At 46.0% G+C, this 24149-nt stretch overlaps 2 protein-coding genes across 2 annotated transcripts; both read right to left on the minus strand.

Moving 5' to 3' along the window:
• Nucleotides 1-1936: 1936 nt before the first annotated feature.
• LOC311011773 (uncharacterized protein) lies at nucleotides 1937-8435 on the minus strand. Its single transcript, XM_084006900.1, has 10 exons — nucleotides 8295-8435; nucleotides 7857-8113; nucleotides 7632-7716; nucleotides 6721-7527; nucleotides 4672-6639; nucleotides 4314-4522; nucleotides 4039-4195; nucleotides 3566-3948; nucleotides 2363-2492; nucleotides 1937-2161 (listed from the first exon to the last, which is right to left on the minus strand). The coding sequence occupies exons 1-10, from the start codon at nucleotides 8329-8331 to the stop codon at nucleotides 2013-2015; spliced, it is 4182 nt and encodes a 1393-aa protein (XP_083863026.1). The 5' UTR covers nucleotides 8332-8435; the 3' UTR covers nucleotides 1937-2012.
• Nucleotides 8436-8472: 37 nt separating this feature from the next.
• Nucleotides 8473-15540, minus strand: LOC311011774 (zonadhesin; the record flags this gene model as incomplete). The annotated part of the gene is made up of 16 exons (XM_084006901.1): nucleotides 8473-8483; nucleotides 8531-8620; nucleotides 8721-8805; nucleotides 8916-9172; nucleotides 9288-9422; nucleotides 9605-9676; nucleotides 9806-9890; nucleotides 9983-10239; nucleotides 10335-10472; nucleotides 10574-10642; nucleotides 11664-11929; nucleotides 12328-12620; nucleotides 12974-13363; nucleotides 13428-13624; nucleotides 14046-14610; nucleotides 15334-15540. Coding segments are annotated over 16 exons (3117 nt in total), but the record flags the coding sequence as incomplete, so codon positions are not given.
• Between the last annotated feature and the right edge of the window lie 8609 nt (nucleotides 15541-24149).

Here is a 24149-nt window from a genome sequence, read left to right on the forward strand (position 1 = left end):
GCGGGGACCATTCCAGTCCAGGAGGATGTGGACCACTTCAGTCCAGTCCAGGAGGACTTGTACCAGTCCAGTCCAGGAGAGCAGGGACCATTCCAGTCCAGGAGGTCTTGGACCACTTCAGTCCAGTCCAGGAAGACTTGTACCAGTCCAGTCCAGTCCAGGAGAGCAGGGACCATTCCAGTCCAGGAGGTCTTGGACCACTTCAGTCCAGTCCAGGAAGACTTGTACCAGTCCAGTCCAGGAGAGCGGGGACCATTCCAGTCCAGGAGGATGTGGACCACTTCAGTCCAGTCCAGGAGGATGTGGACCACTTAATTCCAGTCCAGGAGGATGTGGACCACTTCAGTCCAGTCCAGGAGAGCGGGCCTTGTCGTCAGATAAAGTAAGTGGACCTCGTCTGTCTGTCTGTCTGTCGGCGGCGCCTTGAAGTGTTTGTGTCTTGTTGTCTTCTGGTCACGTGTTGCTCTGAAGCTGCTCGTCTACAAACGTACATCCGGGCCTGTCGTCGCTCGTTGCCTGTTCAGTGGTGAGGGCTTCATGTTGGCTTCATGTTGAACCTGTTGAATATCATCCTGAATATTCTGTCATTCTGTTGTCGAGATGCAACGATCAAATTAATTGCTATCAAGTTTGATAATTTATTTATTTTTTGGAGTAATTAAAAAAAAAAAAGGTTCCAGTTCGAGCTCGTCAAATGTGATTCTTTTTTGATTTCCACAATCTTCTGTGAAAATGCACTTAATACTATTTATTGGATTGTTGGTTGGATAAAATGAGACATCTGATATTTGATTTTGAACAATTATGATGGGCATTTGAGACTAGACAACTAATCGGATAATCGACATTAATAATCTACAAATGAGAATAATCCTTCACTACAGCTACAGTTTCTTGTATTGCCATATTTATTTGTTATCTATTTTCACCCTGTACCTCGCTGTGATTGTCCCATAGTGCTGCATAAAATATATATATTTTTTTGTTTGAACAATGATAGTCAAAGTGCAGCTGGATGGGTCTGAATGCAGAAGAACACACTACGTTAGATAAAGCCTCTAAACTCACATAAAGTTCCTTATTATGGGATAAAAACAGAAACTTTAAGAGGGAATGGTCACAAATTTTGGACATTTTGTAGAAAGAAAGGTGCAAACACATCTTGATTTTTACATTCAAACGTCCCATATGACCGACCCCACTGCACCTTTTTAGGATGGTTGAATCCTTTTTATTGGATAATCATGCTTTGCTGCCATCTGCTGGTGAAGATGTGACACTGCAGGCAGACTGTGTGTGGAGTGATCAGCATGAGTCTGTGTACCATTTCATAGGAGGGGGGGATTTCAACCACTGCCCCTTATAAATCGAACAGCATGGGCCACTCGGACAGGAGGATAAGCCCTGAACCTGAACTGAAAAACAACCGTGTCACCACATAATATCACATTACAGATGTTGTCTGTAATACTTTTTATTTGCTGTCATGATTAGAACACAGTGAGATTGTATAGATGTGCCGTTAAAAGACTTAGACTGAAATGACTCGACTAATGACGACATGATGTTAGGCCAGTGCATATTTATTAGCACAGTGAAGATTCAATAGAAAAACTATCAATACACTTCAAATACACATTATTATATAACATATTCATTGCACCTTGAGTTCCAACATTATTGGATCATGATAAATAATCCCAGATAGTCATGCATAATCATCATATTTCATAGAGTATATGCAAAGCTGATGGCTTGAGCACTGGCGAGCGTGCAGATAGGGTTCTATGAGTGGCCCTTTAAGAGCCGTTGCTATAACAACAAAAACATGCGTCATTGTCCTGTGTTCACGGTCCCGGAGAGCTGGAGGTAAAGACGTTTGTTCCTCGTCATGTTTAGCATCGTAGGTTTGGGAGACGCTTTGTTGTCTAGGGGGGGGGGGGGATGCGTCAGTAAATGCATCAGTGCTGTTTCTACGAGTACGGGTGTGGTTTTAAGTGTCATCCTTACGTTCATCCGTTCACTCTCCAGCTCTCTCCAAACTCCCGAAGGCTCCTTGCCACGGTACCATCCGGCTTCATCCAGTCGTTCCTGCTCTTCCCGTCAAAGTTCCCACACAGACCCCCCACCTTCTCTTTGTACAAGCGTGGTAGGACGATCTCTGCAGACACAGCGACAACACAGCATTACTCAACTCACTGTGTCAGAGAAAATCATTCATTTTCAAGGAATTCCTATCGGATGCAGTCTGCAACCTCACCACTAGATGCCACCAAATCCCATATGCACTGCTCTTTTTGGAAGGATTTGTTCATGAATCCTACACATCACAGGCCTGTTTGATGAGGGGGAGATTAGATACCTGCTGCGCTGCGTCCATCAAACTCCACCGAGAGGCCGAAGTCGGTCTTCAGGTAGATGCGAGAGGAATGCTCCCAGATGTGTAGACCGGCGGTCGGCGAGGCAGGAGTTCTAGTTTTCCTTCCATCCACCTGGAGGCAGACAGTGTCAATGTAGTTCATCATATTTAACTAGACTTGTCTGATCTCATATTCGTACTTCTAAACATACATTTTAGCTAATGCTAACAGACTGAACTATCTCGACAGCTGTTGGTTGGATTGCCCTGAGAGTTGGTCCAGACATTCATGGTTCACTTACTGACGTTCTTGATCTCCTGACTTTTCCATGAGGTTGAGATTTTCTTTTAGGATTTCAGTTAAACGTCTCTGCTACTATTAGATGGATTGTCATGACTTTTCCTGTAGACGGTCGCCCTCGAGATGAATTATAATGACTTTTACTTTAATAACTTTTCAACCAACCCCCCTCATTGTGTCGAAATTTGAATATGTGGAACGGATTTTCCTTTTAATTGAAATTAAAATGTGCAATAACCACAAATAAATTACAGCAATGGCCCATTGAAAGGAACGACTGAGTAAATAGACGTGATGTTGGAACAGACAGTAACGTACACCTGTGAAAATGTTTCCTCGTGCCTTTTTAGAGGCCGGGTTCTTCCACATTAACGGTGTTTTGTGTGTCCACTTAATTGCTGATATCAGTGTTTTGGTTCATTTGATACATTATCTGGCTGAATAGGTCACATCAGCTTGTTTAGTGTTTTATGGATAGGAGGGATCAGCTGCTCTACAGCTCTACACTGATTTGGACGGGGATTACCATGGCAACGGACAAAGCTTTGCACCATTTGGGTCAGCCTTGATTCATTTTCAGTTTTCAGTTTGAATCATTTAGAAAAAATACAATGACACGACTCAGACTGCTTTTTAGAGGAATGGAAGGAAGGAATTAAGTCTCCTATAACCTATAAATAAATAAATAACATATGACATGACAGAGCATAATTTAGCACACAATCAATTGCCTCGCTGCTGTCATAACGCCTCAACAGAGAACATGTGACATAGTGGCGGTTATTTCCCCCGGTGCTTTCACAAGCATCTCTGGGCGGCCAAATGGTACGTCTGCTGAAAAGGAGCCACAAGGACAAAAACGAGACGGAGGCGGCATTTTGTTGAAGACGCCCCGCGATACTTACGATCAGCCTCCGATTCTTCTTGAATACCACAGTGTGATCGTACACTCTGATCTTAATCCTGTGGAGTTTCTGGCGTTCCTCGTGCTCGTCACTGTCGTCACCATGTTGGCCATCATGATCATCGTCATCGTCGTCATCGTCATCTTCATCTTCATCTTCATCCCTGACTCTGCGACTGTTGTCCTCTTCACTGCTACTATCATCCTCATCATCATCATCATCATCCTGTATGTGATTGGTGCACTCGATGTAGACCTGTGGAAGGTTACTGGGCAGGTCTTCGGTCCGGACCAGCACATACGAGTGCTCGCCCTCGAAGTTGTGCCTAAGTCTATCAAAGGTTCGGTACTCGGGGTCGCCCCTGATGTTGCACGCCCGGAAACCTGCGGAGCGACAAGTGTAGAGTGAGTAACAAACAATATATCACATGCTTTCGATGCATCAGAGAGTTAAAATGTTGACATTCACGGCACCTGTAGACCGGCAGTAATAATCGCCCTCCTCGTTTTGAAGGCAGACGGCGTTCCCGTCGCACTCGTCTTTGTCGTCGCAGTCAATCTTCCCCACGCCGTCGTCTCTCTCGCATTCGCATTTTTGACTGCAGTGATCGGCGTACCACACGTCATTGAACTGACAAGAACGAGAGAGTCATTGTACCGCTAGGACGCCAATGTCCACACAGTTAGACTTCAGTATTTGATGCTTTATATGACTTGTGCCTTTGTTGAAGAGTTGTTCTGACACTCACGTTATATCTGGTGCCGTTCCCATCCACGCATCCGCATCGTTGGATCGGAACGCAAGCCCGCCGTCCACGCACAAATCCTTCGTCACATACACATCCCTGCACGCAGCCCTGAGCTTCACGGCAGCCTGGCGGGCCGTTCAGTTGTGCACAGGTTGGACTGCAGGGTGGAACGCAAGTGGTGTAGTGGCTGTTCTCTGGGCAAGAGGGCGCTAGAGAGAGAGAGTAGATAGTTAGTCTCAAACCGAGAGTATCTGAGCTCATAGGCGCTGCCTAATATATGAAGTAAAAAGTACATTTAAGGGAACTCTGTCCATGTTTAATGTGTTTTATATAGGGGATATACAAAGGTCAAACTTACTTGACACAGGTGTAGTTGGTGGTTGTGGTTTAGCTGTTGTTGTAGAGTGTGGTGTGGCTGTAGTTGTAGGCTGAGGTCTGCCTGTTGTCGGAAGTGGATTAATGGATGTTGTAGGTTGATGTCCGGCTGTTGTTGTGGGCTGTGGTGTAACTGTGGTTGTTAGTTGGGGTTTAACTGTGGTTTGGGACTCTGGCTGAGTTTCAGTTGGAGGCTCTGAAGTTTCAAATCCTGGGTGCGCTGTTGTTGGTGGGTAGGGTCTGGCTGTGGTTGGGGGTCCAGTTGTGGTCGCTGTTATTGGTGTTGATTCCAATGGTAGATGTGTTGTTGTTAGTGGGTAGGGTCTAGCTGTGGTTGGGGGTCCATTAGATGTACCTGGTGGTACTGTTTTTACTGTTGTTTGAGGTATTTCTGTAGCTACAGATTCTGGTTGCTCTGAGGTTTCAACCCCTGGGTGGACTGTTGTTGGTGGGTATGGTCTAGCTGTGGTTGGGGGTCCAGTTGTGGTCGCTGTTATTGGTGTTGATTCCAATGGTAGATGTGTTGTTGTAGGTGGGTAGGGTCTGGCTGTGGTTGGGGGTCCAGTTGTGGTTGCTGTTATTGGTGTTGATTCCATTGGTAGATGTGTTGTTGTTGGTGGGTAGGGTCTAGCTGTGGTTGGGGGTCCAACAGATATACCTGGTTGCTCTGGTTCTGCTGTTGTTTGAGGTCTTTTTGTAACTGCAGTTTCTGTTTGGTCTGAAGTTTCAACTCCTGGGTGCTCTGTTGTTGGTGGGTAGGGTCTAGTTGTGGTTGGGGGTCCATTAGATGTAGCTGGTTTCTCTGGTTTTGCTGTTTGAGGTCTTTCTGTAACTTGAGGCCCTGGTTGCTCTGAAGTTTCAACTCCTGGTTGGTCTGTCATTGGTCTGTCTGGTTCTGCTGTTGTTTGAGGTCTTTCTGTACCTGCAGTTTCTGTTTGGTCTGAAGTTTCAACTCCTGAGTGATCAGTTGTTGGTGGGTAGGGTCTGGCTGTGGTTGGGGGTCCATTAGATGTACTTGGTGGTACTGTTCTTGCTGTTGTCTGAGGTATTTCTGTAGCTACAGGTTCTGGTTGCTCTGAGGTTTCAACCCCTGGGTGCACTGTTGTTGGTCTGTCTGGTTCTGCTGTTGTTTGAGGTCTTTCTGTACCTGCAGTTTCTGTTTGGTCTGAAGTTTCAACTCCTGTGTGGGCTGTTGTTGGTGGGTAGGGTCTGGCTGTGGTTGGGGGTCCATTAGATGTACCTGGTGGTACTGTTCTTGCTGTTGTTTGAGGTATTTCTGTAGCTACAGGTTCTGGTTGCTCTGAGGTTTCAACCCCTGGGTGCACTGTTGTTGGTGGGTATGGTCTAGCTGTGGTTGGGGGTCCAGTTGTGGTTGCTGTTATTGGTGTTGATTCCATTGGTAGATGTGTTGTTGTTGGTGGGTAGGGTCTAGCTGTGGTTGGGGGTCCAACAGATATACCTGGTTGCTCTGGTTCTGCTGTTGTTTGAGGTCTTTCTGTAACTGCAGTTTCTGTTTGGTCTGAAGTTTCAACTCCTGGGTGGGCTGTTGTTGGTGGATAGGGTCTAGTTGTGGTTGGGGGTCCATTAGATGTAGCTGGTTTCTCTGGTTTTGCTGTTTGAGGTCTTTCTGTAACTTGAGGCCCTGGTTGCTCTGAAGTTTCAACTCCTGGTTGGTCTGTCATTGGTCTGTCTGGTTCTGCTGTTGTTTGAGGTCTTTCTGTACCTGCAGTTTCTGTTTGGTCTGAAGTTTCAACTCCTGAGTGATCTGTTGTTGGTGGGTAGGGTCTGGCTGTGGTTGGGGGTCCATTAGATGTACTTGGTGGTACTGTTCTTGTTGTTGTTTGAGGTATTTCTGTAGCTACAGTTTCTGGTTGCTCTGAGGTTTCAACCCCTGGGTGCACTGTTGTTGGTGGGTATGGTCTGGCTGTGGTTGGGGGTCCAGTTGTGGTTGCTGTTATTGGTGTTGATTCCATTGGTAGATGTGTTGATGGTGGGTAGGGTCTAGCTGTGGTTGGGGGTCCATTAGATGTACCTGGTTGCTCTGGTTCTACTGTTGTTTGAGGTCTTTCTGTAACTGCAGTTTCTGTTTGGTCTGAAGTTTCAACCCCTGGGTGCTCTGTTGTTGGTGGGTAGGGTCTAGCTGTGGTTGGGGTTCCATTAGATGTAGCTGGTTTCTCTGGTTTTGCTGTTTGAGGTCTTTCTGTAACTTGAGGCTCTGGTTGCTCTGAAGTTTCAACTCCTGGTTGCTCTGTTGGTCTGTCTGGTTCTGCTGTTGTTTGAGGTCTTTCTGTAACTGCAGTTTCTGTTTGGTCTGAAGTTTCAACTCCTGGGTGCACTGTTGTTGGTGGGTAGGGTCTAGCTGTGGTTGGAGATCCAACAGATGTAGCTGGTGGCACTGTTCTTGCTGTTGTTTGAGGTATTTCTGTAGCCACAGGTTCTGGTTGCTCTGAAGTTTCAACTCCTGGGTGCACTGTTGTTGGTGGGTCGGGTCTAGCTGTGGTTGGGGGTCCAGTTGTGGTTGCTGTTATTGGTGTTGATTCCATTGGTAGCTGTGTTGTTGTTGGTGGGTAGGGTCTGGCTGTGGTTGGGGGTCCAGTTGTGGTTGCTGTTATTGGTGTTGATTCCATTGGTAGCTGTGTTGTTGTTGGTGGGTAGGGTCTAGCTGTGGTTGGAGGTTCAGTTGTGGTTGCTGTTATTGGTGGCTGTGTTGTCGGGACAACGTGATGTGTTGTTTTAAAGGTAGTTGTCGATGTCGGCTGTGGTCTTGGTGAAGTTGATGTTTGTGGTTGTGTAGCCATCGAGCTGTTTGCTGGAGGAAACTCTGGACCTACTGTTGCAACTGCATTGAAGGTTTGGGACATTTTCACAATCGAGTCACATTTTCATGATTATGATCAGTTATGATGTGCATGAAGTAAATTGAATGTTGGAGGACAGAGTTACCTGAGCAGTGCCCACGATGAAGTGATACATCATCTATGGCAACATCAGACTCGGCATTGGAACCTCTTCGCCCCTCAAATATGATCTAAAATTCAGTACACGGGTTACTAAAGCACATCATACCTCTTATAGGATACAGATTGATTAATGTATTATTTTAAGTTGTACAATTAGTGTTTGGCTCTACAAGTTCCATTAGACAAGTTAGGAGAAGAACTATCCTACCTGGAAGGCTCCAGTTGTTGTCAAGTCCACCTGAGCCAAGTGCCACATATTTCCTTGGTCATTCCTCTTCCAGAAAACAGCGTTGGCCTTTCTGTCCTGGAACAAGTAAACATGGAGGCCCATCGTATCTGCTGAGCCGTACATATGGTACCAGAACTGCAGACACTGAGGCCCAGAGTCCGAACACTCGGAGCTGATGAGGCGAGCTGTGTCTCCGTAAGATGCGCTGTTGCCTTCGATGTAAAGGTAGTGGCCATCTGGGTAAAGACATAAAATCTTGATGAAATAGATTATATTGGTCCATTCTGCCAATAATTTCAATAACCAACAATATGCCTTCCCTAGTAATAAGTGTGACCAATGTCAAAATGTCAAAGAAGTGTGGTGACAGTGTTACCCCAACTTTACTTTAGCTTGTGTCAGAAGGCTGACAGTTACCTCCTGTTGTGTGATCTGAAGAAGGCCCGGTCATCATAGAAGGAGTGGAGCCGCTGTGCCTCGTCCAATCAAAAACATCAGCAAGAAGTTGACTCCACTGACATAGATCTTGTTCAAAATTGCAGTCGAGTTGGCACACTGGGGACAAACGTCAGAGATATTTTCAGACCATTGGAAATCAAAAAAAGTCTTATGGAGGTGTGTGGGAGTGCTGCTGTGGGGTATTGGTACTGTACCTGAGTGTAGTGCTGGACTGTGATCTGTAACACTGACCAGAGGAGGCGCTGTGCTCGGCATGGGAGGGGATGCATCAGGACCACTCAGACCTGAAACAGTTTCATCAACATTATGCAAATATTTAGACACTATCAAGCTACACAGATGTTTTTTTAAGTTTAAGTGTTATACATTCAGTGTGATTCTTACCGAAGCACCGTCCACGATAAAGCTTTACATCATCGATGGCCACGTCAGACATTTGGTTGGAGCCTCTACGCCCCTCAATGATGATCTAAAGTTAAAGGGGAAAACAGATTTGTTGATTTGATTATTTGTATTTTGTTACTATTGCAACATCTTTGTCTTTTAACTGATCCGAGTGCCTGGGTAAGGGTGTCTGACCTGGAAGGCTCCGGTTATTATCAAGTCCACCTGAGCTAGGTGCCACATATTTCCTTGGTCGTTCCTCTTCCACCAGACGGGTTCGGCTGACCTGTTCTGGAACAAGTAAACATGGAGGCCCATCGTATCTGCTGAGCCGTACATGTGGTACCAGAACTGCAGACACTGAGGCCCAGAGTCCGAACACTCGGAGCTGATGAGCCGAGCTGTGTCTCCGTAAGATGCTCCATTGGCTTCAATGTAAAGGTAGTGGCCATCTAGAGAAGAGGAGGGAGATGTCAGACACGCTTTACACGGGGAGACAGAGTCTTACCTTACCTTTTGTATATTATCCGTCACTACAATAGCACATAGAGAAAGAGAGTATATTACCACCAGTGTGGTCGGCCGAGGGCCCGGTCTGCAGGGTGGGGGTGGAACCACTTTGCCACGTCCAGTCAAAGGCATCTGTCATCATCTGATTCCAGCCACAAAGGTTCCTGTCGAAGCTACAGTCTATATGGCAGACTACAAGGGAAACAAAAACAATGAACATGAACTAAATATTGAGGCCCTTATGCAACTTCCTAAAAATCTAGACAATCTTTAACTTCAACTACCATTAGAGTGAACGTTACCTGTAACCACACTTCAGCTTTCTGATGCAGAAACAAGTGGCCCATAAAATATACAGCTTCCTGTGTTCTTACCCGGGAGTGACGGCAGGACTTCTGCAGTCGTGGAGGGAGGCTTGGTTCCACTAATCAGGCCGGGGGAGCTTCCTAAAGGTCATGAATATTAATGTTTAAACCCCGAGGTGTCTCATTTGAGATCTTAATTAATTTGCACCGTTGGATTATTATTTTTAATATTATTAAAGCGTCAATCCAATTGTTAGAGGTGAATGTCACCTGAGCATGCGCCAAAGTGGATGGAAATGTCATCGATCGCCACATCTGAATGAACATCGGAGCCTCGTATTGCCTCCACTATGATCTGAAAGTGGTGATAGGAAAATTTTACGTTTCACTATCTCGAATATGAGCATCTTTTAGGTCCAAATGTTGTCTATATATAGTCAGACTTACCTGGAATGGACCAGAAGCTGTTATTTCAACAATCCCAAGATGCCATTCTGGTCCCTGGTTGTTCATCTGGGTCCAGAGCTTGGTGGCTTTATTGTCTTCAAGCAGGTAGATGTTGAGGGCCATGGCCGTGGCTGATCCATACATGTTGTACCAGAAGTTCAGGCAGAGTGGGCCTTCGTAGTGGCACATCGAGCTCCAGAGACGAGCCGAGTCTCCGTGGGTTACGCTGTTTCCCTCAATGTACATGTAAAATCCAGCTGGAGAAACATTGAAAAACAGCACAATAAACAGGAATATTAAAATGCCAATGCAGCAACACAAGGGATGAGCCAGGCCTGACATCGGGTTTTACCTCCAGTGGTGTGGTCTCCGTCTGGGCCAGTTAAGCTGGTTGGGGTGAGGCCTGAATGTCTTTTCCAGTCAAAACTGTCCTGAATGAGCTGCTGCCAGCCACACAGATTCTTTTCAAAGTCGCAGTTTATGGGACAGACTATGAAAAATCATATAAACACAATGGAGATTATAAGTATTATGAGCTTGATGATACAAACCAGTGAGGGATAAACCTTTCCCAACCCTCAATGCCCTTACGAGTCTGATCTGGTGTTGGCGAGGTGGGAGGTGGAGGTGTTGGAGGAGGTGCAGTGGTTGGGGGGTCAGCTGAAATGGGGACAACGACAAAAAACGAATACGCCAAACGAACAAACGAAGAAACAAACATAAAAAAAAACAAAAAAGGAAATGAGTTTTGTGTTTTTAGGGGATATTTGGCTTTTGGCAATCCCCTCCACATGTTAACCACCAACTACAACTTATCTAACACATATCTATGACATATCAAAGAAACAAAAAACTGATGGCCTCAGACGGGCCTCAGTGTATTTTGTTTTTGATTTAAAATACAAAGTAACTTTTTCGGCATATTTCGTTAATTAAATGCACAATATGAGGGTTAAAAAACTGCATTTTTCATTTCAGCTTGACTTTAATCTGACACATCTGACATCGTGATTCATTCTCATGCAGATCGCTGCCTCCCTCACAGTCCTGCTTATAACGGAGCTAACGGCCAATGTTAATGGAGGTCCCATTGACTTGCATTATGATGCCTTCAATCTCTACTCGGTCAAAATGAGTATTGAGTGAAGGTAAATTATAAACCTATCAAATGTAATCTTGTAACATTTTTTTTTACGGGAGAGGAACTTGAATATCAACAGTTGTTTGAAGGAGATGTATAACATTTAATCAAAGCAAGCGTTTCTACATGAGCAATCATTTTCTGATCCTAGAACATTTGATCTATAACGACTATAGATGACAATAAAAAGGTCAAATTCCTACATTTAGAATTCTCGATGGTTGACACCGTCACCATGGAAACAGTGAATCTCGAACAGCAGCCGAGCGAGCCATAATTTGCCACACCACCTTTATTAGCTTACAGAAGGACTGGAGTAGATGTAGCATGTAGCATAGACTAATTCAAAAATCGGTTTTGAATTGAAAATCGATTTGAATCTGATCGTGGGACACGCAAAGATTCATTCCCACCACTAATAATGACTTTGTCGAAATCTTTAGTGCCAGTAGTTGTTCAAACATTCTCTAAGTTTAGTCACCATATATCGTTTACATGTGTGAAATCGCACATCTGTCGGCGTCCTCTAGTCCGACTCACCGCACGCCGTGCCCGTCTGCCAGCCGAGCAGCTCAACCCCCGCCACCTGGCACGCCGCTGCGTAGGACTTGAGCGATTCACACAGGGTGTGTTGGTCTCCGCTGGTGGCGCAGTAGTCGTACACGCAGCTGCCGAGGTAGACGCCGGGGTGGACGAGCTCGTGGCAGGCCTTGAAGGCGTCGCCCAGCAGCGCGTAACACTCGCCGTAGGCCTCGTTCTCCTCCTCGTAATCACAGACGCTGGGCTCGTTGGGGTGGGAAACACACCTGGAGGAGATGGAGATCGTTATGTGTTGTGCCACTTCAAAATAAGACACAATAAATGTGGGATTATTGATATATTGACAGGACATTTTTAAGATATTTCTGTATGTTGGCACAGCAGTGGACTGAGCTAAATGCTATCGTCGGTGTGCTAATGTGCTCACGTTGACAACTCCAACATGCTGATGCTTAGCAGGTACAGTGTTTTCCATGTTCCACCTGAGTTCAGCTCGTTACAGTAGCATGGCTATAATTGGATAAGTAGCACTAAACACAAACACACTGAGGCTGATGGGAACATAATTATTAAAACAACCCTTTCCTTTAAACGGTTCCTCCTTTCTGGAGGTACTGGAATGTAAGAACATTGTGTCGATCCCTTTTAAAGTAGATGAGCTTACTGATCGTCGCCGGTCACCTTCCAGCTGTCTCCGAACTCAAACGGCCCCGTGGCATTCTGGCCCCCCGGCGCCATGAGGTCATCGTCCTGGCGTTCAGAGTAGGTGCCACACAGTCCGCACAGCTCGTACTTGTAGCGCTCATCCACCTGCAGGAAGAGTCTGTTCTGGGTGTCGATCATCATTCTGAGGCCAAAGGTCGTCTCCAAGACGATATACTGTTTCCGCAGGTAGACCCGGACCGAGCCGTATGGGCCGCTGGTGGAGTAGGGGAGCTGGACACGCCCGTTATTCACCTAGAAGGAGACAATCCTTTATTGATAAGGAGTTCATTCTTAGAATGGATCATTTATATTATATTTAGTGCAACCAATTATCTCCTTAAACCAGCTCTCTGGGTCGCAGTCAAGTTCTTGTAAGCTCCAGATAGTAAGTTACTCCCCCCCATGAGCTGACCCAGAGTAACAGCTGACCTCATAAACCTGGGTGTGCTGATAGTAAAGTCATCAGTTGCTGCCATTAATGAATGGCAGCAGATAACGAGGAACCATAACACACCAAATCCGGTAAACCATGCCACGAGACACATTTGCACATCCGCCTCCAATAAATTCACACGCTGTAAAAAAAAAAAGTGCGGCACACTTACGTGGACGTCGCCACTCTGATTCAGGGCGACGTGTAGACCTCCGACCTGGAGATCCACGGCCTCCAGCTTGGACCGGGTGTAGTTCTGGAGGGGCGGGTGGGCGTTGTGTCCGATCACCGTGAACTGGACGGAGCTCTCTCCTCCGCAGGTGGTGGTCAGCGTGTAGCTGCAGCCACCCTGGAAGTCGTACGCCATGCCGTCGAAGGTGACGTAGTGCGGGTCGCCGTACACGCTGCAGGTGGCGGGTTTGAACGGGAAGCAGTCTTTGACCCCGTCCTTGACCTTACACACCTCGTCGTCTGAGCATCGCATGGCGGTGCACGTCACCTTACCGTCGCCCACGCACTGACACCGCCGCTCGCACTCGCCCTCCGAGAACACTGCTCCTTTCTGCGGGATGATATGATATATAATATCTGGCACCGGGGGAGTATCGGTGAATGTGAACACTTACCTCGTAGTGTTCGCCAGCATACCAGCAGCCACAATCCTCCGCCGGGACGCACTCCCCCCCGCTGAGTCTGAAGCCGGAGTCGCACTCGCATCGCTCCTCGCAGGATCCACAGGAGCCGAGGAAGTCCAGACCTGAGCAGACCTCAGGACAGCCTTCAGCACACGAGTTGTAGTGGCTGTTCTCCCCACACTGCAGGGCTGAGAGGAGGCAAGATCACTGTTATCAGGCTGTTACAGTTATCAGGCTTCCCTTATTTTAAATACAGGGTTCCTACGGTGCTGCAAATCCTTGGAAACACTTAGTGTGGTGTTTTCAAGGTTTGAAAAGTGCTTGGATTTAGAATAAAGGTCTTGAAATGTGTGTTCTATGTGATGACATATATGATAGAACAGAGGAAAGAAGATCTCCATATTTGAGGGACTGAAAAATAGTTGGTGATTATATTTCTGTGGATCTGTTAGTGGAATTAGTTTTCCTTTCATTTGTGGTCCTTCTGTAAAAAGCTGTCTCCAAACATCATGTTGGTTGTTTAGAGGACAATAACTAATAATTTGACTGTAGGAAGCCTGTAAATATTAATAAGGAAGTCAAAGCAGGGAAGCAACAAAGCAAACATACGGCAGAATGTGGAGTTCCTCCACGCGGGGACGGATACCCCGGCCTCCTGGCACATATCAGCATAGACCTGCAGGGTCCCACACAGCACCGCCGGGTCGCCGTGGGTGGAGCACATGCCGACCACGCAGCCCCTGAAGTAGCTCTCCGCCTCCAGAACCTGCAGGCAGTCTGCGAAGGAGCCGGTCCTGGAGAGGAGGCCCCCGCAGTACGGCTCGCTGGCGTACTGGGCCGTCTCCAGCGGGTCACACTGGTGAGGCAGCAGGACGGTCTCGCAGGAGGAGGAGGTCGGCCCCGTCTGCCAGCTCTGCGCCAACGCCGTGGCGTCTGGGGCGATGGTCCCGTCCGGCTTCCTGAAGTCGTCGGCTCTCAGCTGGTTGAAGTTTCCACACAGGCCGCAGACTTTGTTGGAGTAGGAGGAAGGCAGGGTGACGTGGACGGCGCCGGCGTTGTCATAGGAGACGGAGAGACCGGACCGGGTCGCCAGCACCACGGCGGCCGGGTTGCTCCTGATGGTGACGTTGCCGCCGTCGAGACTCAGCGGAAGCTTCTTCCAGACCCCGTTTACCTGAAGACCAGTACACGTTTTAGACTTCCTGTCATCAGCAGTCTGGACTCACTGTGACAGTTTGCATAGAAAGCAGCATTCTGGAGATAGATCTATCTCTAGGGTGGATAAGAAGAGGCAGATAAGTCCGGGACATTATGCCACTAAACTCTTGCACTTTACAACAAACCCACAGTTTATCAGCAGAGTGGGCTGCAGATACGGGAAGGGCTCCGTCTCTACATTACTCACGCAGATCAACACTCATTACTGGACACGAGACTCCAGCGTACAGACAGTACTTCTGTGATTATGACTGTCGGGAACACTGGATGTTTTACAGAAGGAGTCTCCTTTTGGCTAATACACATTACAAATTGTCCTCAGAAACGTGATGTCACTCTGATAAGCAGCTAAGCCCAGCAAACTGAACAGAAATAATTAAGACTCATAAACAGCCAATAGGAGTACAATCAGGGACTGTTTTATTGTTGTTTGTACATTTCAAATGTACTGTTTATCAATTTTTTTATACTTAGATGTTACATTGTTGGCATTCTGTGGACATTCAGTAAGTCTTAGATATATTTATCTTTATAAATAGCCTCCCTTCGTCAGACAGCATGACTTTAGCTTCTGAAGGGAGTTCTTCATATATATATATATATATATATATATATATAAATGGATGTGAGTACGTCTACCTTCTTACATTTTGAAGTATATCTTCTTAAAGTGACTCACCGCGACGCGGTCCGTCTGCCTTTGCAGCAGAGACACTCTGAAGTTCCCCACGGCCACGTCGACCTGCCGGACCGTGTGCAGGGTCGAGTTCTGGTTCTGTTCGTTGACCACCTCCACGCTGAAGGTGGGCGGGGCCTCGGGGGGCGAGCAGGTCCTCGCCAGCGTGTAGGTGCAGGGCGCCACGAAGCGGAACACCTCGCCGTCAAAAGTGCTGCAGTCGGTGTGGCTGTATATGGTGCAGGTCCCCAAGGTGGGGCCTCCTGTTTGGGGGCCGCAGGTTTGGCCCTCGGGGCACCGAGACGGGGAGCAGGAGAGCCGGCCTCCCGAACAGAGGCAGCGGGTAGACTCGTCCGTCCACAGCTCTGTGTCGGGGTCACATGGGGGTCCTGTGGGACCACGAGACCCAGCAAACAACACTCAGTATTCACAACACTGTCTGTCTGGAAATATATGATAGAATAATCTTGAAAGCCTCAGTTATCCAAGCTCTTACTCATTGTTACTAAAAAAGAATGAAAAACATCATGACTGCCTTTGTGATCTTCTGACACACATGGGGTTGAATATTTATTAAGCTTTAAAAAAAGGCTTTGCACTTTTGCTGAAGGCTGTTATGACAGTTATTCCATTTAAGAAACCAACAGAAAAGCTTCTTAATCCAGTAAATAAGAAGATATTCACCACATGAGCCTCTCATCACACCGATCCGGTTAAAGGTGAACGGTCCCTCCATGGACACGGCTTCCACCACAACCTGATATCAAAGTACATCATTACAACATCAACATAATAATAATAGGTATATATATATATATATATATATATATATATATATATATATATATATATATATATACCTCCCTCTCACTCTCAATTTTTGTTTCTTATTATTATTCAATTAATGTATTTGAACAGTAAGTCTATTCAGTGTGATCTTTAGGAAACTGGTTAACTTGCCATTATAAGTCAAGACAAAATCAATAATTAAAAACACTAGTTTGCTCAATTTGCAACTTTAAGTTCAAAAGCTGCCTTAAAATCAAGAGTTAAATAACTAGTATAACTTACCTTTGTGAGTTGAAGCAACATATAATCATAAGTTAAGTTAACAAGAGAAAGTATGTTTTATTTAATGCATAATGTACATAGTAAGTCATTTCAACTCAGAGGGCCCTAGTTTCGTAGACCAGCGCAGGGCGGCGCAGGGTGGCGCAGCCGGCGCAGTGCAAGTTTCGACCCGCGCAGCCTTGCGCACCGTCAGTTTGGCAGTTTGGTAGATCGCCTGCGCCAAGATGGGTGTGGCGGCGCAGCAGGGGGAGGCGTCACAGATTCAGCTTGGCGTAGCGGAAGTTTCGTGGCAAAAAGCCTCGCCGAGACTGCGCTGAAAGCTCGCCAGCTCCAACCTGGTCTACTTTCGGCGCAAGGAGCAAGGCGCAAATAAAGTCCATTCATTCAATGCGAATCACAGCTGGCGGATCGGAAGTTTGGCTGACGGCGCGCAGTGCGTACACGTCACCGAGACCTCACAGGCAGGTTTCCACAGTTCCAGGCACATTTAAATGCAATACATAATCACAACAAACACTATTTAATGCAACTAATTGAATCAACACGTGCATTTCTATCTATATAGATTGTCCCGTCACATCTGACGTCAGATCAAAGGCGGATGGCACGCGTAACGGAAACTCAGCCTCTCGGACCAAAACATCTCCCTCTCTCTCTCCTGTTTTTTTATAATATCGGCATTGTTATTATTATGATACGCGCGCACAGCGCGTGATGCGCGTGGTGGGAGCGGCGGCGCTGCTTCTGTCATCGGGTTGTCAAGTGACGGAACTTGCACTGAACCTCCCCTAACGCATTAAAGGAGAGGAGAGGAGCTCATTTGATTGGTGAAGATCTGAATCGGCTGTATTAATCCCAGTCCACGTCTCGTCTCCTCCTCGTCTCCCACTCACGCCTTCTTCTCCTCCCTCTTTCCCACTTGCGCCGGTGGGCGAGACGGGAGGTGTGCCTGCGCGGTGCACGAAACTTGCAAAGTCCAGGCGGATACACCCCGTCGGCGCGGCGCAGGTGCGCTGAAAGCTGACTGCGCCTGGTCTACGAAACTAGGGCCCAGAGTATCAAGTTCAAACAAAAAATGGTGATTAATTAAGTAATTTAAATAACTTGCCTTCCTGAATTGAAATAAAGCTTTTATCAGAGTTGAGTTTACTCATATATTTAAGGCAGCTTTTGAACTTAAGTTTATAAGTTAAACCGACCGTGTAGGTGTTGTTGTTTTGTACCTGAGTCCCTGGTTGGATGACGTCCAATGGGATGGATGCCTGTCTCCAGCCGTCCCTGGGGGGGGCAGGGGAGCTCCAGATCTCTGTCAGACCGGCGCTGCTTCTCAGCAGAGTGTGAAGTGTCGACCCGTTAGCTGCAGCTGGGGATAAGTACCAGAACTCCAGACAGGCGTCGCCCTCCAGCCCCAGTGGACCACTCTCTAGAATCGTCCCTGCTCCGTCCTCTGGAGGTGGAAAGGGACGGGAAAACAAGTCTAACACACCGAATCCTTTCATCCACATATTCAGAAGTGACCAAATGGAACACTTTCAGGACAAATTCAATGACAAGGACCGCTCCGTCCTTTTTTAAATCACACAATATAAATGGGGAACTATATTTTTAAACTACGCAGGTTAGTTATTATGTCGTATTATAGTTTTAATCACATCAGAAGTAGAAATCCATTTCCCACTGTCTCTGTTAATAAAACAAGAAGCAACATCTGTTGAGTGCAATTATCATTTAATGTAAAAATGGCAGTTTGCCAGTATTTTGTGCTAAATGTGCTCTGATGCGCCCCGGGAGAACGAACCACGCTATGAAAGATTATTAGCCTGCGTCAGATCAATTTGTGATTAAACAGAAGCGTGGACGGATGTTTCCAGATCCCACAAAACTAAAGGTTACTGCATTCAAGTTCTCCTTTGGTGTCGGATTGAACTCTAATTGGACTGAACAGCTGCATTCAACTCCAATATCGGATTGCATTAATGAAATATGGCGGGGCTTTTCTTTACCTGATCTCCGTTGGTTCCAGTCACAGGCCGGATCGGTGCGTCCGTCGTAGAAACACTGTGTAACATATTCTAGGAAAAGGGGTGAAAAGAGTCAAATACAGGATGTTGTACCGTTTTCTTTAAATCCTCGTTGTGTTTGTATTCAACAAAGTAAAACTTCATACCTGCTTTTGGCCTCCAATCGGGTAAAGTTACTGATGAAAAGTCAATTTCAGCGCTGAAACAGGAAAGCAATCATCACAGATTCCGAATTCCAAATTAATAAAATATCTGATTGACTTAAACAAATACGAATAATAAAACAAGAATCACTTTCCACCTAATAAAAATACTAAACACATCAGGTCAGAAGCTCGTCTCACCTGCCCTGATCTAGGAACAGCAGAGTCACCGTCAGCAGCAGGTTTGTGGCGAAGCCTCGCAGCATATCTGATCCCAGAACAGCAGCCGAGCCGCTCTGCTGCTGTAAGACTCTGATGAGAAGAATGAAGGCTGAGCAGAGACTGGTGTTTAACTGTTAGCACAAAGAGGTGTGGGTCCTCCTGTGTCCTTCTCTGGACAGGAGGCGTGTTTTAACCCATTTATAGTCCCCCCCCCCCCCCCCACACACACACACACACCTGACCAGGTAACCTCAGCTGTGGTTGGAGGAAGCAGGCTGGTCGAGGTGGTTGGACTAATATAGTAACCATAGGCAAGGTCAGGGTTGAAAATGAATGAATGACTTAATGAAGTGATGAATGCAAAACAGCTGAATACCTCAGTATTCGTCAGTGTGATGTCACACTTATATAATCACCTGAGAGTAAATTGATTGGTCAAAAAAAGCATGTTTTAGTTAATGATAACATTTTGATGGTTGATGAAAAGTCGGATGATAATGATTAAGTCTTTGATTTTGCTGCTAATCCCTAAAATAGTTTATAATCCGTCTCACCTGCTGTTCTTACCTGTGAGATTATTATATAACAGGAATAACATTAATGGACCTTTTAGCTTCATAGAAACTACATTTTTTTTATCGCATTATTAAACTTAGATTTGAATATGTTTACGTAATTGTATTTCTAACTAAAGGTGTATTTGATATGTTCTGTCACGTCTATCGTGCAGTAAAAGGACGACGAGATAATTTCCCTTGCAAATCACAGCGAAGCCTCCGAGTCCATCACACCTAGCAAAGATAAGACCCAAAGATGACCTGTGAGGCTCAACTTATGCAATCCATAGTCCTAAAAGTACAAAAACGAGGGATTGTGTGAAAGAAAAGTATATTTAGTGTATGTCAGCGAGATATAGCGATAAGAAACGAGGGGATAGATCCATCATGGTGGCGTTCCTGCAGTCGGCTGGAATGCGTCAACAGAGAGAACAAACATCGAGCTCTTTAAAGCCCACCGACCTCAGAGAGCCTCTTTGTTCACTGTACACGCAAAGAGACAGAAACTAGAGATTATCTACAGTAAAAAAAAAGACACGGCCTGATTTCCTCACAGATAATCAGGGTTTTTATCTCATGTGTCTAAGGCGTGTGAGGAATGTTGCTCATAAAGTAGTTCAGACATATTCAGAGGCTTTTAATATGAAGTCTACGGCTCCGCGACGTATTTACACTCCGAGGCGACACATACCGGCTGTGTGTGCTCGACTGCATCCTGTTAATGTGTCGTCACACTCGGTGACTAATTGCCTTTTACTGTGCACATCCTAAAAAAAGGCAAATTGTACACCCGAGTAGGCAAATGAATGACAGCGTCATGAATGTGAACGCAGGGGGCTCGACGGTCGAGTTTATTTTTACTTTTAACGTCATCAGAAAATTGAGCATTGGAGAGTCAGCAGGTAAAATCCCTCACTCATGTTCCCAGCTAGCCCTCACCCATTACCAGACACAACGACCTGGATACAAATAAACCAATGGAATGAATTGCATCACCATAAAGAACAGAATAGTTTGACTGGCAAATTATTAAAAGCATGAACAGGATGTTTTTCGACGAGGAAGTAAAGAGAAATAAATACATATTGTCAGCAAATTCGTTGTGATTTCTGTTCCATGTGTAAGCAGTGATACTGCCTCTGTGGGCTTTTATTGTGAAAGGGTAGAAGGAAAGGAGTGTCATGTGCTGCCGTTTTTAGTGTGGAGGCAATGAGCTTATTTCCCTTATTTTTATTTGATTTATGAGCGCTAGTTATCAGGTTATGTATCCAGTTTTTTCACCACTTGCCTGAACAAGCAGGTGAGTTAGTGGATTTACTCGCCCAGTGGGGTGTTTTAATTGCCCCGGGGCAAGCGGGCAATCCTCATCGCTGAGCCCTGTTTTAACAACTTTGATTTTAAGATGATAATCACTGGAAGGGAGTTGTCTGTCTGTTGATGAAGCCCAACCTGAGGCCGAGTCATGTTATCAGGATACAGCCATATATAAAATACTAAAAAACATTATCAAAATGTAATCTAAAAATAGAAAGATGACACAATCTGAGAATGCTGCTCCATTACATGCCTATAAATCCATAAAGGTATTCCTCCTGTATGCCTCCTGTCAGCAAATAATAAAAGGGCTGTTAATAATCAACCTTGGCCACAGGAAGTGGGAGCAGCAGGAATGAGGGGCCAAGACCCGGTTCAAAGTAATAGCTGGTGGCTCCTCCAAGGATGGCTGTGGACCGATCCGTGACTAACGGTTAATAAGTCCCTGTTTGCTCTTTGAATCTCCTCTCTGCTCGCGCCGCTGTGTCATGGGTAAAAAAACATCACACCGTGTGATATCTGACATCTGACAGATCCGTCTTCTGTGTAGCTGGTGTACTATTAGGTCTAAAGATAGTCTCCTTCCAAAAAGTGACGAACGGGGTTTCAAGTTAAAGAGTAATGTGTCACCGGTTATTTTCCACTCGGCTCCTCGGTTTGACGGATGTGGAGCAGCAGGTTGGTCTCTGAGCAACGGGAGGGGGCCGAGCATGCGGCCCTGGGGGGCTCCGATGTGCAACACGGGTCTGGGATCTGAAAAGCTGGAATCAACAAACAGCATCCTGATGTAGGTGTTGTTGTTTTCAATGTGCAGAGGGCTGAGTGAGGGGGCGGAGTCAATTATTAAACAATTCTTGATTTTGGATTTACATATGATGAGATTTTTTCCTTCAAATCTTTCAAACCAATTCCTGTTTGTAGGATACGGTTGATGAGCTACATTACTTATATAAAATAAGGAAAGATGCCTGATTTTTTTTCCCACCCTCTAGCCAGAAGTTATGATTTCATTCATGTTATTTCCCAGTGGACATTTACTGGGAGCAGGTTGGTTGGTGGTGACCTTGGGTGCTTCCTGGGGTCGAGGTCGAGTCTGTCTGGCTGAGTGGTTGGAAAAACGGTGCGTACGATCTGGTGCACTTATACTCCGACTCGTCCACCAGTGTATTTTTGTCATAAATGCAGCCGCGTCTCCGGGAGCGAGCGGTTCTGCATCCACTTCATTTTCTCCGAGTTCAGTTTGTACGAGGCGCGCACCCAAAGGTCACCGCTGCTGGAAATGAACCAACGGAACAAAAATCAATGCAGGATGCAGCCTTTCATCTCCAAACAGGCCAGTCAACGATGAAAACCTCCTCTCCGCCTGCTTGTTCCTCCACTGGAGCGGCAGGTCAAGGTCACGGCCGATGGATAACACGGCGTAAGACGGCCACGCGCCGAGCACTCCTTCACTTTTCATTGAGCTCTCATTCATACAGACAGGGATTAACTGTTGGGATCACGCAGCTTCTTCTTTGTTTGCTGTCTGAGGCAACTTCCAATGACTCAACGTGGAGGTCAAGGTCATCGGAGATGGAGGCCGGTGAGGACGGCAGGCCGGACAACCGGCTGCCATCCTTCAACAGGAGTCTTTACTGTTCATGCCCTGTTTCTACAGTCTAACAGGCTTTATGTACTTTCAGTTGCAGAACAACAACAAAGAAAACAAAGCATGATTTTTGTTTCTCCCACTTCAGAGTTTACAGAACATAACGGCCTAGAAAACCTGAGGAGTGTTTGTGAACTTACACATATACAGTATACAGTAATATACTTTGTGAATAGTATATAAATATAATATAGTAGTAAATGACATCGGTACTTGAGTGTTGAGGACAAACATAAGTGACTCTATAACGCTGCATTTTAAATCCTTGGTCTATATTTGCGGGCGGATTCTTAAACGGACCGTTATAAGAATCCGACTATAAACGGACGATCCGTTTATAGTTGGTCTGTTTTTCTCCGAGGATGAGGAGGAGGCGTTTCCTCCGACGGGGTGAAGGGATGCAGCGCAGGGAATGCAAAGCAGGCGACGCGTAGGTTGAAGCCATCGCTTCAGTCTCCCAAATTAAAACGAGTCCATCAACAACAAATTAGACGTCAATATGCAGCGCCTGTTTAATATTCATGGATTCATTTGACTCGCCAAAGCATTTCCTTAATTTCACAGGGACGAGTCAAACTTGTTAACATTTCACCCCCAACAGGCCCCGAAGTCAACAAGTGTTTCTAGAGCACTAAAGCAAGAAATAACCCGTCGCATTCCAATTATTATTATTATTATTATTATTACAATAAACACAGTTGCATTTTGTTTAAGTGTTTGGTTCATTTCTTTCTTTCTCATGTTGGTTGTTGTTGTTTCAAAGACGAGGTCACGGTCCTTCCTCTGTGTTCCTTCCTTCCGTCACACTTGGCTGAGGAGTTTCCGTGCGACCTCGCCGGTGTTTCCTGGCCTGTGGCGCCGCGTCTCACCAGCAGAGCCCCCCCCCCCCCACGGCGGCGGCTAAACGGGCTGTTTAATGAATACAGGTGCTGCAGTTCTGCTCCACCTATCAGGGGAGACATGATCGATACTGTAGGCAAGCTGCGTTTAATTGTCTTTTGTCCTTTTGTCAACACTGTGTGAGGAAGGCGAGAGGACCCCCCACCCCCACCACCACATCCACCCAAACAGTATTTATTTAAAGGGATGCTTCACCCATTCGGTTAGAAACCCGGTAGTATTTTTGAATGTTCATGCATGTTCGAGCAGTTGGCAGGAGCTGTGCATTGTGGGAGTTGTTGTCTTCCATCCACAGGCACCAAATTCCACACATATGACCCACTTTCTATACAGATTCATGTTTCCACCGGGGAAGTGTCCCTTTAATGATTGATTCTTGATCGGGCTCTTTGATACGTGCAGCTCTCTGTTGGTTTGTGAGAGAGAAAACATCAGCGTCATGTTATTAAATATGTTTGAGCATCATATTGGATTGCACATCAGAAAAAGCAGGTTTAAATAATCAAACCAGGAGGTTTATTTGTGATTTTTATTCTCCGTTGTTGAAACACTCGTGTGCTTTATTTGAGCTATTTCAACCCTCCGATGGCAGTTATTGTAATTGCTAAGCTCATTCTCTACCAGCCAGATTCATGAGGACACTTAACTGGGAGCATTTACATCATGCATCAACCCACCAGCAGGTGGCACTCTACCGCCTTCTGAAAACGTCCAAGTGTCAGTCATGACTCATGACAGTAAAGTTTCTGTAGGTTTACCAACCGGACCATGTTGTAAAAAAAAAAAATGACGCTGATGGAAATGTGCAATCTAAAATTGAAGCGAGTATTAATTATAAGTCCAAGAGAGAAAAAGCCTTGAAATGTGTTTCTAAGAATGAGGATTGCGACGTGGACTGGCTGGAGCATTTCTGCCGGGTCTTTTCATGTATCTGACCCAGAAA

The sequence above is a fragment of the Eutrigla gurnardus genome (genome assembly GCF_963514095.1).
Source record: "Eutrigla gurnardus genome assembly, chromosome: 4".
Taxonomy (NCBI): Eukaryota; Metazoa; Chordata; class Actinopteri; order Perciformes; family Triglidae; genus Eutrigla; species Eutrigla gurnardus.

Bases quoted from the DNA above. Each gene is read 5' to 3' on its own strand.
- LOC311011773 (XM_084006900.1), bottom strand. From the start codon at position 8,331: ATGATGACCGGGCCTTCTTCAGATCACACAACAGGAG. The intron at 7,528-7,631 runs GTAACTCTGTCC...CCTTCAATGCAG, and splicing joins TCATCGTGGGCACTGCTCAG to TTGCAACAGTAGGTCCAGAG. The intron at 2,493-3,565 runs GTAAGTATCGCG...GTCTGCCTCCAG, and splicing joins AGAAGAATCGGAGGCTGATC to GTGGATGGAAGGAAAACTAG.